General features: G+C 37.3%; 1 protein-coding gene across 3 annotated transcripts in view; it reads left to right on the forward strand.

Moving 5' to 3' along the window:
* Positions 1–17,154, forward strand: part of NEBL (nebulette) — a 335,915-nt gene that overhangs the window by 248,400 nt on the left and 70,361 nt on the right. The window contains exons 6-8 of one of the 3 annotated variants that reach the window (XM_040645355.1): positions 1,926–2,027; positions 3,037–3,138; positions 15,579–15,692. The exons of the other annotated variants lie outside the window; for them this stretch is intronic. Coding sequence (XP_040501289.1) covers positions 1,926–2,027; positions 3,037–3,138; positions 15,579–15,692 — 318 coding nt within the window. The remainder of the gene's footprint in view (positions 1–1,925; positions 2,028–3,036; positions 3,139–15,578; positions 15,693–17,154) is intronic. 3 annotated transcript variants of the gene reach the window in all.

Below are 17,154 nucleotides of genomic sequence, written 5' to 3' on the forward strand. Positions count from 1 at the left end.
TTTCTAAACAAAAAGACATTACCCCCCTGTGGTTTCCGTATGAATGCCGTAACTTAGAAACAGTTAGTCTTGTAGGTGGGTAGTAATTTTGGTTTGTTTTTACCTGAGAATCGGTTTTTGTTTACACAGCTTGTGTTTAACTGAGTGTAGGCGGAGGTGGATTGGCCATCATTGGTGCATGAGCCTGTTGTTATTTGAAGCCAATGAAATTGGCTTAATTTTAAATCCCTAAAGATTTTTAAATTCACCCAACAATACAACTCAGTTTCCAGCCCATTTTCATGTTTCTTTTGCTACCTGTGTGCACAAAACTTACCTGAATCACTTGTGAAGGTGAAGCCTATGAAAGCAGAAATATGTAAGAAAACAGATGTTCTTGCCAAAATTATGTTAATTCTATTGAAGTTGTGTTCACTTGTTAGACAGATTCATGATTATAAACACTGTTTAAAAAATAGTCTTGGTGGTGAGGCAAATGCAAACCCTTAGAAGAGTAAATAGAAATGTATATAAATATTTCTTTGAAATAAAATAATATAATGCGTAGGGAGCCTCTCATTTCTTATACCTGATGTGTTTTTGAAAGAAGTAAGAAAGTATAATTTTTTTTTGACTTGGCAAGATTAAAAGGAAAATAACAAGATACATTGATATTACCTAGAACACTGGCTCATATTGATCAACAGGGGAATTTGTTAAAATGCAGGTTCTTGAACCCCATTTACCGAGATTCTGTTAACGTAGGTTTGGGGATGGGCCCCAGGAATCTAATTCTTGAATAAGTACGTTAGATGATGCCATTGTAGAAAGTTTACAGGCAACATTAGAAATACTTGTTTTGTACAAATACAATTAGCTGTGCATTTTGTATGGGTGTTCAGCTCTACATTTCTGTGTTCTACCTTTCTTTGCCTTGAAAAAATGAAGGTGGGTCTTAAAAATGACCATTGCTGCCCCCTTTGCATTAGAACTTTAAAGAACTAATGTAATGGGCAAATTGACCAGCCTCTGGTGATATTGCCAAATAGAATTACATCTGGAAAATAGATAAATACTCCTCATGACTGACCTCAGGAAGTAGAGAAATGGACAGACTGGTGAGGTGTTGACCGTGGGACATTATACCAGTTCTCATCTGGTCTCCCTTCCTTTGTCAGTTGAGTTAATCTAAATAACCACCATCCTTTAAAGTACACTTGGTAAAATTTACATGTATTTTTCTCTTTAAATGTCTATTTTCCACATTTCAGTTTGATTGTATCTCGTGTACATTCCGAGAATGAATGTTCCTTAATGTCATTGCTTTTATTTTTGGAGGCTCAAGTCATTGCGATGATATTTGCTAGGTAATAAAAATATCAGTACACATGACTAGATTTGCCAGACATGGGCATTTTAAGAGTCCGGTCGGAAAAAGAAGAGAGAGCTGGAGAGGAGCAACTTCACGCACACTCGCCCCATGAAGTGGTTTTCTACACTCATGTGCTGGGCTTATCCTGAATCCAGTGGGGATCGAGACTGTGTGATGGGCAAGTTAAAGCCTTTGATGAGGATATTCTGTATGTGAATATGTACATACACACTTACATGTGATGACATGCTTTTCAGGTGATAATTCCGTAAGAATTCTGTAATATTCCGTAAGATTGGTTTTGTGCCGGAATCTCGGGCTCACATTTTTTAGGTTGTATGAATCCAGTTCATATGTGATAATGCTAGTGAGACTTAGGTATGGTAGAAAAAATAAGGTATTTATTCAAATAAATGTTGTGCATAAAAAAATTAAAAAAAAATTGTGGTTGGTGGGTTCTCTAAGATAATTATGGCAAGGATAAATGATGGTATGGACATTAGGATTGGTAGTTCTATAACATTACTAATTTCTTCTTTTTCTTTCTTTCAATCAAAACTGTCTCTTTGATCAGATTTCTTATAGAAAAGATGTGCAGGACACCCACACGTATAGTGCGGATCTCAACAGACCAGACATCAAGATGGCAACACAGATCTCCAAGATCATAAGCAATGTAATCTCTCTTTCTTATCTTGAGCAGAAGTGATTTCTTATTCTTTCAGGAGACAACACATGGCTTTAGGTAGTTGAATGGTTAATTTAATTAGTGAAATTAATCAATCTGAATTAATGACATCTCAAGTTTTTTATCTGAATTATCCATTTGACTATGTAAGTTATTGAGGTATATGCAGAAACTACTCAAAGTTGCCTTGACTGCGGCTACTGCTGCCATACTTTTAGAGAAGTGAGTGTTCTGTGGGCGTGAGGTAACATTCAGATGTCTTAGCCTGAAAACCAACTTTGTCAGTCACCTGATCCCATATTATCGCTCATCTTAGCCTGTCCCAAAGACTTGACCTTGTTTCCATTGTGTTACTGTTAATTGTGCAGATTGTTTTTTGCCACCTTTTACCCTTGTACATTTTCTACACATTTTGGCTGTTTTCTTACCTTCTCCAAGATATCCTTCTTGGTTAATACCATTTTACTTAAGCATAACTTGCACCCTGATTAAAAATGATGCCTTCACACAAACCAAATGTTTGAATAACATAGACTATACTTACTTAAAAATTAATAACTATTTACAAATTTTACTTTATGTTAACCAAACAGGGTTAGATCAGTTCCTAAGATGAAACGAGCCATACAAGCTATCTGTATATAGAAAGCATGGTCTCAATTATCTAGAAATTTCTCCTAATTTTTTTCAGGGTTTATACATAAGTACAATGATGATGACAGGATACATAGACTCAAATTTAGTAATTATTTTACTGCAAAAAAAGATACATAGACTCAAATTTAGTAATTATTTTACTACAAAAAAAGTTGAATTTATTTAAATAACCACACTAAGTTAACTTCTGCTCTACCAGTCAGCATTTTAGTGTTTGGTAAATTGTAAAGAATGTTTTTCTGTAGACTGAGTGTCTATTATATTTTGTTTCAGCTAAAGTTAATATAATTCTTCATTGGAAAGTAGAAATAATTAACGTTCTCTTATTTATTCATTTTAGGCAGAATACAAGAAAGGGCAAGGAGTAATGAATAAAGAGCCTGCTGTAATTGGAAGACCAGATTTCGAACATGCTGTGGAAGCTTCTAAACTTTCTAGTCAAGTAAGACTACAGTGATGATTCCAGAATGATTTTATTCGGAGATTTTGTTTCTAGTGGCACAGGAAACTATTTCATTTTGGATAATACCTTTAATTGCAAGAATATGCAAAGATAATGTTTCTGAAACCGTTTCAGATACGATTGCAATAATTACAAATTTCAGTAAGAGATAAAATGAGTCCAATTTTAAGTGCAAAACGAAGTTTTCTTTTCTCCCAGCTCAAAGTCTAACCTTTTTCAATGAGGTTAGATATGTTGTCACATTTCCTAGGATTTCTAGAATTCAGCAATTATGATATCAATTAGATTAGATTAGATCAATAATTAGATTGCTGTCTATCTATACACACATACACACAGTTTTTAACTAGGTAATAAAATATCAATTTTCATATGCTCTAGTTTAATCAGAAAATAAGAAAGAGGTGATGCAAATGAAAAGTTTGAATTCTTATGGAAGAACATCAAACAAGATCTGAAAAAGTCTGAAGACACGTCATGTTTTTGGCTGAATGTCTCGGTAGATAAAAATTGTGATTCTCCCCAAATTAATATACAAATGTCATGCAATTTCAATTACAAGCCAATAGATTTTTTTAAGTATATGGATATCTATTCAAACTCTAAGATCATATGAAATCATATGATCTTAGAGTTTGAATAGATAGGAAATGCCTGAGAAGAGCCTTTAAAAGTATGAAAATGAAGACCAGTGAAGGAGAACTTAAGTTATGGGTTACCATAACATAATATAAAACCACTGAAATTAAATCAATATGGGATTAGTACAGTAAGAGATAAAATAATCAGTAGGATAGAATAGGGAATCCTGAAATAGATTCCAATATGTATAAGAATTTAATATATGATGAAAGTGTTAGTTCAAGTCAGTGGGAAAAAAGTTATATTAGTTCATAAATGGTGCTGACATAACTGTCCATCCATCAAAGTAAAAATAAAATTGGACCTGAATCTTAACCTATATACAAAATGAATTCCAGATGGATTAGAGATGTGAGTATAAACAATAAAATAATTTTAAAATCTTAGAAGAGAACCCAGGAGAATGTATATACCACGTAGGGATGACAGAGTTGGTCTTAAAAAGACCAGAGATCCAGAAGCTATAAAAAGGATAGTTTGGTTACCTGACCATAGAATTAAAACTCTTTCAATGGAAAATGGTAATATTGGCCAAGTTAATAATAATAGTACCAAAAGCAACTTTTATACAGTTATGGTGTTTTCAACTTTGAAAATATGCCTTCCTCAAGTTGCAAAAGTTGGATGACATTTCAAAATGGAGAGGTGTAAATGAGGAAAACTATAAAATTGGACTGGAGAATATGAAATGACATCTGAACCAATGAGAAGGTCAACTGTGCTATAGCTTGGAAGTCTCAAAAGTCAATACCATAGAACTGCAAACTCTTCCAAAATTAATTTTAAAAATTCCATGCAAGGGGCAGCTGACTGGTTCAATCGGTAGAGCATGCAACTCTTGATCTCGGGGTCATGAGTTTGAGCCCCACTTTGAGAGTAGAATTTTCCTAAAAAAATAAATCAAAAATTAAAAATTTTTTTCTAAAAAAAAAAATTCAATGCGATTCCAACTAGAATCCAAACAGACTTTTTAAATATTTTGAATCAAATTAAATGTTTGAATAAATTAAGTAAATTGAATTGTCTATGGAGAAGGGAGTGTCTGAGGAAGGCTTCAAAATGTAGAAAGAAGAGCAGCAGCCTTCAAATATTTGGAAAAACACTTGTAATGCAAATGATGAGAACATTTTCATATCTAGAATATACAAAAGTTCTTTAATAGTGAAAAGAAAAAGACTTCAACAGCCTTATAGAAAAGCGAGTAGAGGAGATGATTAACAGTTACAGAAGAGTGTAAATAGTCAATACACATTTTAAAAGATGCTCAAATGTATTAGTAGAAAGAGAAATGCCAGGAGAGCATTTATACCTGTCATGTCCTGTGAGTGCGGAGAAGGACATCAGGGAGGGTCGTGTAGTTGGAAGGGCTTGGTGTAATAGGTAGATTTGAGCTAAGGTGGACTGAAAGAGAGAGAAAAGTCTGCTCAGGGGAGGACCCCAAAGAAAGGTTGGGGATGTGCAGGACAGAGAAGAGGGGTCTGACAGACAGCAGAGGCTCCCGGCAAGGAGAGGAGAATCATAAACACACATGGAAATCTGGGAGGAGTTGAGAGGCTGTGATGATGGTAAATGGGTCAGTGTTGCATTCATTCGGAACACGGGCCATATTTACAGAGCGGAATAGGTTAATGTGTTCTATAAAAGAAAAGGTGAAGAAGAAAAAGTGATTTCAAATGTAATAATCAGGAGCGCTGTCGAGTTGAATTCAGAAAAGGGTCCCCAGTACTACTTCTTTTTTTTTTTTTAAGATTTTATTTATTTATTCGACAGAGATAGAGACAGCCAGCGAGAGAAGGGAACATAAGCAGAGGGAGTGGGAGAGGAAGAAGCAGGCTCATAGCAGAGGAGCCTGATGTGGGGCTCGATCCCATAACGCGGGGATCACGCCCTGAGCCGAAGGCAGACGCTTAACCGCTGTGCCACCCAGGCGCCCCCCAGTACTACTTCTCACTATTTTAACTACAGTCCCTCAAGTACCCTCCACTTTTAGGTAGGAAATGGATTGTCACAGAAAATTTTGAGCAGAGAAGCATTGTGAAGAAGATACTATTTAAGGAAGGTTAGCTTGGCAGCACCGTGCAGGAGACAAGGCCTCATGAAAGGTGAGCGGCCCGGAGGCCAGCTGGGATGCTACCAACACATGGGGTGCTCAGAACCTGGGCCAACTTGCTGGTCGTGGGGTGAAAATGAGCCAAGAGGGTAGACGAGAGACCCTGAATGTCAGCGTACCTCATAGTCATTGTCTTATGATGTATAAGGCGCTTTCACTTACAAAACAACTTCATGACTCAGAAGGTTGTAGATGCGCTAAGAGCCTGGGGACATGTTTCCGTCCAGGGTCCGAGATGGGCAGCGGCTCCTGGGGCCCTTCTCATTCCAAATAACACTTGTTGAAGAGGCGGGGCGTAGTAGGGCACGTTCGGCAACTCTGCTTCAGCCCTTTCTGGGGACAAAGACTTCCCATCAATTGTATAGGAGAAGCCGCAGATTCTAGAAAAACAATACGGTTTGGTTGAGAGGTTAGGAAAATAGGCTCCAGACACGACTGCCTGAGCTAAACTCCTAATTCTGTGTCTTGCTAGTTGAGTGACCTTGGGCAATCTCTCCGTCTAAGGCTGCCTCATCTGTGAAATGGGAATGACTGCAATACCTGCTTCTCAGGCTTGTTGTCAGGGTTAAAATGCTGCCTGGCCCCCAGAAACACTATATAACTTCACAAGAATAATTTAACTGCCGATATTCAGAATAGATTTCCACTCTGCGTTTTTATGGGAATTCACGCACAGATTGAAGCAGGAATAGACTCTGGCCTTTAGATTCCAGTCTGAAATTCATTCCTTCATGATCTTATTTGAGAGTTCTTTTTTTTTTTTTAAAGATTTTTTTTATTTATTTGACAGAGATAGAGACAGCCAGCGAGAGAGGGAACACAAGCAGGGAGAGTGGGAGAGAAGAAGCAGGCTCATAGCGGAGGAGCCTGATGTGGGGCTCGATCTCAGAACGCGGGGATCACGCCCTGAGCCGAAGGCAGACGCTTAACCGCTTTGCCACCCAGGCACCCCTTATTTGAGAGTTCTTAGCAGAAAATTTTGGTATTTGAGCTTTTATTTTGGTATTTCAAATTCAGTCACCAAAAATCCTACCATTTGCTCCTATCTCGGTTTTTAGACAGGTTAAAAAAAAATCCAAATCCTTTAGCGACTGAACCATCAGATACCTAAGCAGGTTGTAATTTGCGAGTTACATTATATCTGTCATCTTTGTTTTCTCCATGACATGCTTGTTGCTCTCATAGTGTAGAAACTCATCAGAAGAAAGGAATGGGCAGATGAATATTTAGGACTTCTGGGATGAACTTGATGTGTTCCATTTGTGTTTTCAGGTGTATGAACTAGAGACAAGGGCAGAAAGTATGGTTTATTATTTTCATTGGCAACTCCGAAGATCACATACATATTCTCTTGCTCCTAACCTAATGTCAGATTGTGAATACAGGAGTGCTCAAAGGCAAAGAAATACTGAGAAGGGAAGTGACTTCGGAATGGCAAGGAGCAGGGGGCCTGGGGGCAGGGGCAGGTGCAGGAAGGAGAGAGCAGACGGTGGGGTGGCAGGAGCACTGTGTGAGGGAGGGGGCAGTGAGGAGGTGGTGCTCGAGGTTTGTGGTGCTAAGAGCTGCCGAGAAGGAGAAAGCAAGGGGTAGAATTCTCCCAATTTACCAGTAAATTATGCTCTGTGGGATGAAACCCAGAAAAGGTAGTGGAAACACAAAACCCTTCCTGTACAATAGCTTTGCCCCCCTAGTTGTAAAGTTTCCCTGTTTAAACTTAGAAGGCACATACAATTATGGTCAAGTAATTAAGAGAAAATAAGTAAAAAAAATTAAAGTGAAATCTCATGTGTCAAGCTAATGAGATTGGTGTATTTACAAGTATCTTAAATATTAGTGGAGTAACTGTTGAAGCCACCATCTTAAAAAATTCTTCTAAGAGCAGTTAATTTGTTAATATATTCATATATCATTTTAATTTATTACTGGAAATTTATCTACGTGATGAATGAAATTCTTTTAGTTTTATAACATCAAGGAAACTTTTGTGTTTATAATAACTAGTGTTTGTTCTAAAATTGCATGTGATGTATTGATAAGAATGGGTTTGAAACATAAAAAGTACATTTTAGATTGCCATTAAAATTTAATTATAAATATTATCCTCAGATTGAATGGGGATGTTAACTGGTTTGGAGAATCTCCCATTTCCCTTCCTGGCAAGCACTCTCCCAACGAACCTCTTTACACCCAAGTATTGGCTTCAAGGTCATGTATTTGAGTTGCCAATTTAAATTGTATTTCTCTCTCTCCTTTATTCTCAGTTCTTTTTCTTTATTGTTCTTAACACCATTTGTATTAGTCACATATTTATATATGTGTGTGTATTTTTTTTTAAAGATTTTATTTATTCATTTGAGAGAGAGAGAGAGAGAGTGAGCGCAGTGGGAGAGAGGGGTAGTGGGAAAGGGAGAAGTAGGCTCCCCGCTGACAGGGATATGATTTTGTGTAAAATTCAGACTTGGAAATACTATTAATTTTATGGCAAGTTCTACATAAAAATCTGGTTATACTCTCTTCTTTGACAGCTTTTAGTTCAGTATCATCCAAAATTGGAGGTATAGAGATATGGCATTGTGTTTATTGGTTTACTTTTCATTTTTGCTGATAATTAAGGTATACTTATCCAAGTTTCCATTTTTTCCCCCTAACAATTGTTTCTTTGGCTGTGATTAAAAGCTATCCTTTGGGGTCTGCTTTTTTCTGCCTTTTTCTGATTCTGAATCTGAGCCATAGGTGGTGATGTGAAGCCTAGCGCCCCTTGTGGCGAAGTTTTGAACTACAGGGTTTAGAAGTCAGGCTTCAGATCATTGAAACACAGCCTCGTCCTGAAGCAGTTATGAGGAATGAATTTAAGTGATATTGTTGTAGTTTAACTGTTCCACTGTTTTCTCCAAGTGTGGGCCCCTGAAAGTCCTGATTGATCTGTTAAAATTCCTTATAAACTTTCAGGAGTATGATCCTCTATACCTTTCCTATATTAAAAAAAAAAGGTTGGTAAACATCAGGACCATTAGATTTGACATTTATAATGTAAATAAAATCAGTCATGAGTGTAAATAACTTTTCATTTATTTCCAAAGTGATTGACTTAGACATAAGGGATAACATTTATCTTAAAACTGGAGCAAAATTACCCAACCCAACACTATTTCTCCCTTTCTCAAATGGTATTGAGAAACCAGTTGGTCAAGGGAAGGCATTGACTCTGGAGATGTGAGTATGGGTGAAGAGATAGACACTCAGATGTGTGAAGTGTGGGTTGAAAATAGGATAGGATGTTGGGTGTTTATGTGTAGTGAGTGAGTGAATGAGTCAGAAGGTGAGCAAGGGACCCGTTGAAACCATTTTTTCTCTCACTTCATTTATGTGCAAACCTTACAGCAAGAGGTAAGAAACAGTTGGGTGTCAGTGTCTGCTAAGTGTGTTTTGTACGTAATGCAGATATTTTACTCTATTATTAATTAATGATGGAAACCCTTGCATTGTTGTTCCTTAGGCGTCTTTGAAGCAGATCACACGGAGTACTCAAGCTTAGAGAGAAAGAAATTTCACAGCACTTTGCTTCTTACTACGTTTATTACAAGGATAGGAGTGACAGATATATTTTAAATAACTAATTTCATACTACAGAAATAACCTGGAAAGTCTAGACAAAATTTTAAAATTCAAGTCTTAGGTGTATAGCCCAATGCATAATAGTGGTAGAAATCTTCAACAATAAAGTTCTCCAGAGAGGAGTCATGTGCCAGTTAGATGAGTAAGTCTGAGGGAGACAATTTGGTATTGAGAGAGTTTGTAATACATTTCTATATTTGAATCATGAATTAAGAGTGTGAATGGGCAGAAAAAGGGTGTGAATGGATCTCAAGCCTCCATGCAGATATAACCATGATTTTGCATGAAGTATAATCACAAGTTTTGGGATCATTTGCATTACTCCGTGCTTAATTAGTAATGTCACGAGAGTATTTTATTATAGTTTGTTATATTTTTAAGATATCAGACTTCTATTAAATACTTTCAGGAGAATATTGCATTGGAATGGCATTTTGTTTTGCATAGCTTATTTTATGTGCCCAATTATTACTAAGATGTGTAATTTATGCATCCAGTCCACCCTCATTGGGACCTAAACTGACCAGTGCTTGCTACATGTGACACTACCAAATTCCCATGCATATTTTGAAAGAATGCGAATTTGGGATTTTTATTATTCTTCCCCAAAACATCAGTTCTGTGATCTCTAGTGTTCAGCAATGCCTACTTGATCATTTCTGATTATATCACCTAAAGGTAAGCTTGTTATCCTCAGGAAGAAGTAAAACCAGTGCCCAGTACAGAGGTTAATACAGAGAATGCCTTAGGAAATGCCAACTGAACAGATAGAATGCTAACAACTTTTGAAAGTAGGATCACATACTTAGATGATCCTTCAAAACTGGTATCTTCCCATTTTAAAAGAATGATCCTGAGGCATTGAGGTGGATATTAAAACTTAAAAACGATCATTATAAGTAAACATATGCTGAAGAAATGAAAAAAACTAAAGTTCTCATCAAAATCTATCACAAGGCTATATCAAAATTTGAAGACACCATGGGAATTACCTGGTCCTGCCTTTCAGTGAAAGAATCCCTTTGCATTATTATCCATCCATGTGTTTGTTCAAACGAAACAGTTACCGAAGCAGATATTACACATTAGACGCTGTGCTTGGGGCTGAATTTTCAAGGGTGAACAGGACAGATCCAGCCCCAGTGAAGGCTGTAAGCTCTAATGGGGAAGACCCATGGTGCAGACAGTTTTGCAGAAAATTATAGCGGTGTGATCTGTGTGATCGGCAAATGTGGGGTGTTTCAAAGATATATCAGCAGTACATAGTCTACTTTGGGACATCAGAGAAGGCTTTCAGGAAAATGTTTCTAATGTTCATTGGAATAATTTCTGCACATCCAACAGGTATTAGCCAAAATGTAACTTCTTTTCATTATAATCAGCAGAAATCTCATTGGCTGAAACTTCTGCCTGTCAGTACTAACTTTACCTTCTGCAGCAGGACAATTGCCATTTGTAAATTTTTTCAAATATTTGAACACAGTTACCAGTGGATTTCTCAGTCTCTTCAGTAGAACACTCTTGAGCCCAGTAACTGACACAGAGTATGCATTACATAAATATTTCTTGAATGAATGAATGAATGAATGAATGAGTGAATAGAAGTCCAGCAGAAACTGTAAAGTGCAATACAGTTTCAATATCATATTTTTAAATCTATTGTTTTTCATTTCCTTTTACATACTTTTTCTTCCTAATGGCATATAGTTTCAATCAATTTAACAGTGACTGTGTGTGTGCATGAGTGGGTGTGTGTGTGTGAGTGGGTGTGCATATGCGTGTGTGTGTGTGTGTGTGTGTGTACTTGGAGAATTAGAGAAGCTTTAGAGTTTCAACACCTGTTTCAGGGTGTGGCTCATTTTGTGAGTCATAAAAAAGAGGTTTTGTCTATCATTTTCATCATTAATTTATCTATTTCTTTAATAAACATATAGTAAGTGCCAGTTCTAGTCAAAGCATTATGCCAGGCACTAGGGATAAAAAATGAATGAAGATCTATTCCTTGCTCACAGTCAAATGGGAGAGCAGACATACACAGATAATTAAAATCTGTCCAAAATTAGAAAATAGTCCCATCTAGTATTTCCAGGGAAAACTCACCTTTAATAACAGCATAGTATTACTATAAATTTATCTTTTAAAACATCAGGTGAAAAAAATGCAGGGTTCTGCTTGTATTGAACTATTTAAATCTAATCAAAATCCAGCCATGCAAGGCTGGCTTGCATCGAGTGTTCCTTCAGTTATTCATATTCTCCCACTCAGGCATCATGACCATCTAATTAGCTAAGTGGCAAAAACAGTTTATATCACCTGTTGCACAGAGAACCCTTCGTGCTCTCTGTACGCCGGCACAGTTACACTAGGGGCAGAGGCCACACAGAAGGGGTGAAGCTTGGGAATTAACCTGACACTTTCTCACGTGCTAGGAAACCTGGCTTTTGTTCTTCCCAAGTGAAGGTATATTTCTGAAAATCAATCACCGATCCTCATTCCAATGACTTCTTTTTCCTCTACTCATTACATTGAACCTGTGTTGGGTTCCTACCATGAGGTGGGAGGGGTTCCTTCCTGAGGTTGGGAGTGTGACCAAGATACACCCGGTCAAGACTGGAGTCAGAAATCCTTCCAATAGCAAATCTGCTCAAGTCACAGACATGCGTAAAATGATTTCCTTCCAACTGGCCTTTGGATGAAGACCAAGATCCCTGACAGCTACAGGGCTCTGTAGGACGTGGTCGTTCCAGCCCTCCAGTCTCTCCTGTAATCTCCGTCTTCTGCTGCCCTTGTGGTCTTAAATTCCTTGACCATGCTGTGTGTGCCTCTCTCTGGCCTTCCACATGCTGTTCCCTCTGGGGCACACTCTAGCAGGATGCCCCCTACTCATCCCTTTCCCCCCTTCCACTCACTAAGCACACTCTCTTCAAGCCGTAACATAGATACCCTCAGTTCCCAAGACTTGAAGAGGGTCGGCCACAAAACACGGCTCCATGGTTGTCATTGCCCTCTGTTGTTATAGCCAGTCCACCATTCCAGAGTTTGTCTTTGTGCTTAACCATCAGCAGTGATGCCTGGATGCGATCAAGTTCATTTCTTGCTGCATGTCCCCAGGGCCTCACTCACAGGTGGGGACTTAGTGGGCACAGGTGCATAAACACATATGCATACATACATGCATATATACACACACACACACATATGTACATATATATGTATGTATATATATAATAATATATGTATAGTGGAAGCCTTTTATCTTATTCAGACCTGTAGTCAGTCAGTTAAATGAAGAAGTTGGTTGAAGGAGGAAGTACAAAGATCGTACACGTACCTTAACATTTTTGTTTAACACAAAACACGTATGTGTACATTTATTCACCAACCTTTGGATGTAGTGAAATGTCTTTTCCTTTGCAAATGAAGCTGTGGTTTGGAGTTTTGTGTTGTTTCTCTTGCAAACTATAATCACAATGCATTGGTCTATGATTTGCATTTTGAAAGACATTTTGCTCAAAGACATACTGCCAATCTACCTGAGTTCCAGAACCTTCTACATTATTTATTATATTATTATTATTATTATATATTATTTATTATATTATTATATCCCACTCCTGACTTTTCTGGTTGTCTTGACTACCCTTAATTTGATAGCCATTTATTTTTAGGGAACTGCTTGCATTAAGTCTTTCATGGAAATAACGTAGTTTTCATAGGGATAGCTTTCTTTTTCATAGTAAGTTTGTCAGTGTTTGCGGTATTAAATTAAATGATGTCATTATGATAAACACAGCTAGCATAAACGAGGTTAGGGACAAACTCAGTTGACTTTTGGCAAGTTTATATCCTGCCTAATGGGAGTAGAAGTGTTGGGCGTAACTTTAAACCACTTTTAAGGATGTGTGATCCAGTCAGGTTTGCTGTTGGAAAGATTACTGGCTCCAGTCTTGACAGAGTGTATCTTGGTCGCACTCCCAGCCTCAGGAAGGAACCCATCCCACCTCATGGATTTCTGAAAAGCAATCACCAATGCACACTGTGATGATTCCTTTTTCCTCTACTCATTACGCTGAGTCTGTGTTGAGTTCCTACCATGAGGTGGGATGAGCCATCTTAATGTGGATTGATGATTGCTTTCCAGAAACATGCCTTCACTTAGGAAGAACAACAGCCAGATTTCCTAGCAGGTGAGAATGCGTTGGGCTCATTTCCAAGTTCCACCCCCTCTGTGTTGTGTGCAGACAGTAGGACAGGCTCTCTGTTCTCAGAGAGGATATAACCTTTTTTTTGCCTCTTAGCTAATACGTAACTAAGACACTCATGGTGGCCGGGGTTGGAGAATTCGAATAACTGAAGGAAAACGTGATGCAAGCCACGATTGCATACATAGCTGGATTGGTTGATGGGTTAAGTACCCACCAGCTGAGCATGTTCAGGGCACCCAGGCCATCAGTTAGAATGTTTTACTCAGTAAGTGGAGACTGTTAGTGAATCTGGCTGAGTCAGGAGTGCCATTCAGGGAGAAGTCAGTTAAGAGAGTCTTCTCTCATTGTCAAGTAAATATCCCTGGGGCACCAATAACCTAGAGAGACAAAAGCATAGAGGAAAATATGGTGAAGAGTGCCCTAGCAGAGGGACGCAGAGAGTGCTAACGGAGTGGAATTGTGTATTTAGGGGAGGACCAGGTAGGGAAAGATTTTGATGTGGTACCAGTTACTGTGGAAAGTAGTGAATGAAATCTAGATTTATTTCATTGGTGGTATTGTCCCTGATTTCAAGACATAAAATATTTATTTGTATAAAATCAGAATTTTTTTCTTGTTTTACAGAGTCCTTCCCAACTAATTAGAATAAATGAGGTTTTGCTTGAATTTGTGAGGCAATGTGACTACCAGAAAGCTATTGCTAGCAATTAGAACTGCAACAGAAAATATTTCCCGTAAAGGATGTTGGAATCTTTCCCAAACGAATTCCCCCCCAAGATGTTCACTAGCTATTTCCCTCACAGGTATCAGACATGTGTCCTTGAGGAAGACATCACCCAATAGACACTCGAGTAAACAAGATAATGTGAGCCACTCCCAAATTGCTTCTTAATAAAAATTACTCCAAGGCAGGGCTTTAAGATGTATGAATAAAGGTACATTATGAGAACGCCGTAAGAACACAAAATGTTGTAAAAATGTTCCAAGAGAACAAAACAGTTCTGCTTTTGAGGTCTGTGTATCCTTTCCTGGAGACAGGCATCCAAGGGTGTGTGAGATTCAAGTAACTAGTTTTTTGGTTTTTGTTTTTGGTAAGGAATTTGTATCTATATTTCAAGTAGTTATCATAACCGACATCTGCATATTTCTCTATCCATAGAGAATTATATAGTCCTGTAGGATAAGTGGATAATCCTTTCTTCGATTGCCCTAAGACCACTTTAAAAAGGGAAAAAAATAATCCAGGGTGCACATTACAGGTAGTTTGCTGCTGAGTACAACTGCAGAGAGCTGAGGCAGAGGAATAAAAATTGACATTAAATAGAGCCAGGACATCTCAGAAAATGGAATCCCTAAAAATGAATTTTTGAACAAATGGAAAATGATGAGAAAAACCTGTAGTCCGAACCATGTCCCGTATTTGGAATAACTCCCTTAGGAAAATTCGCATTCAAATTCTGGGGCTCAGGTTCCATCTTCTAAATGTAATAGACTTTCATTCGTTTGTGGTCTCAATTTCTAATTGATCACAGATTACAGGAGTGCAGAAATGGAAACTGACATTTAAAAATCCTGAGATTTTAGTGTATAATTCTTGTTAATAGGATTTGAATTCATGCCTAATTGCATTTATGATCAATGTTCAAGTAGAGGTTGTTTTTTCATAAAAAAAAAATTTATGCCCAATTAAGCTTTACCAGGGGAAAAATACCAGGAATTTCAACTTTGCTACCATTTGTTTTTAAGGTAGCTTTTATCTGATCTAATTAAAAATCAACTGTGTCATTCTGAAAGTTTAAAGATGAATGTGCTATTTAATTTATCCTGTTTTTTTTCTTTTATGGCAGATTAAATACAAAGAAAAATTTGATAATGAAATGAAGGATAAGAAACATCATTACAATCCTCTTGAAAGTGCTTCTTTTAGGCAAAGTCAGCTTGCCACCGCATTGGTGAGCGATGTAAGTTTTTCAATTATTTTCAGTATCTTTTGATTCTTGCTTTTTCCCAGAATCCAAGTATATTGCAATAACTTACAGTTAATCAAGATCATGTAGTTTCCAAGTAATTTTAGTTGAAAACACTGAAGCGTATTTTCCGGGAGCCTTTTTGAGAAAAATGTATTATTGTAAGTTACTATTAATGGTTACTGATTGCTATTTAGTTAATAAGTAGGAATAGTATTCTTAATAAAACTATTATATGTGATCAAGAGTAGAAATAGATTATAGAGTTTTGCAAAAAAAAAAAAGTAGTGTGTAATATCTTAAATTAGTGGTTATGACAATAGTTAACTCAGGCAATTATGGCCAGGAAATTGGGCTTCTGTAAAGTACAACCTAGTACACGATAGTTTATAATAAGGAAATTTTCAGAAATTGCACTTGTAACGGCTTATGGCTTCTTTCCTACCCCTTACATAAATGCTATGAAATACTTCTTCACAGATTTGGTTTCATCCTATGTTTTTTAAAAGTAATCAAGTTTCAGTTTACAAGAAAAGATGCCTTAAATTTTTATTAAATTAGGCAGAGTGTGAAAACAGAAACAGGGGAGAAAATGGGCCACGTTGCTATAGTTGAAGGATGCATGGGATACCTTTCCACATATCGAGATGAAGAATTGTTGAACTGTTGCTTTGTTAGATCACGTAAACCTTTCAACTCCTGCCGGATGTTAGGTATTATTTGTGTTTCTTAACTCACTTGTGTTTGTTACCAACAATTAAAATGGGTCTTGGGGCGCCTGGGTGGCACAGCGGTTAAGCGTCTGCCTTCGGCTCAGGGCGTGATCCTGGCGTTATGGGATCGAGCCCCACATCAGGCTCCTCTGCTGGGAGCCTGCTTCTTCCTCTCCCACTCCCCCTGCTTGTGTTCCCTCTCTCGCTGGCTATCTCTATCAAATAAATAAATAAAATCTTTAAAAAATAAATAAATAAAATGGGTCTTTGGGGATCACTGGGAATATCAGAATCCTTTCCTTTTCTTATTTGTTTTTAGCCTGTGTGCGTGTAAAAAATAAAGCAAATAGAGTTAGAATACACTTAAATGAACCTAGAGCATAGTGCTTGGAAGCACGAGGTTTAGAATCAGATTGCTTGGATTTGAATCCTCTTCTACCTCTTAATACTATACCTTCATCTTTCTGTGCCTCAGTTTACTCATCTGTAAAATGGAGGTACTTAAAGTACCTCTCCACTAGGGATGTTGTGGTGATTAAATACATGCTGTGTGTAAAGTGGTTAGGAAAGTGTCTGACACACAGTAAATGATCAAATATTTTCTATTAGTATTTTAGTATGATTACTAATATTATTATATTTTCAAAATGATTGGAAAAAAAGAAGGAAAAGTTCTATAAGGCAATAGGATGAAAAACACCAAAAGCCCTGAAATTGCTCCAAAGGGTAATTAAAATATGGTA

The sequence above is a fragment of the Ursus maritimus genome, unplaced genomic scaffold, assembly GCF_017311325.1.
Source record: "Ursus maritimus isolate PB19 unplaced genomic scaffold, ASM1731132v1 scaffold_31, whole genome shotgun sequence".
Lineage (NCBI taxonomy): Eukaryota > Metazoa > Chordata > Mammalia > Carnivora > Ursidae > Ursus > Ursus maritimus.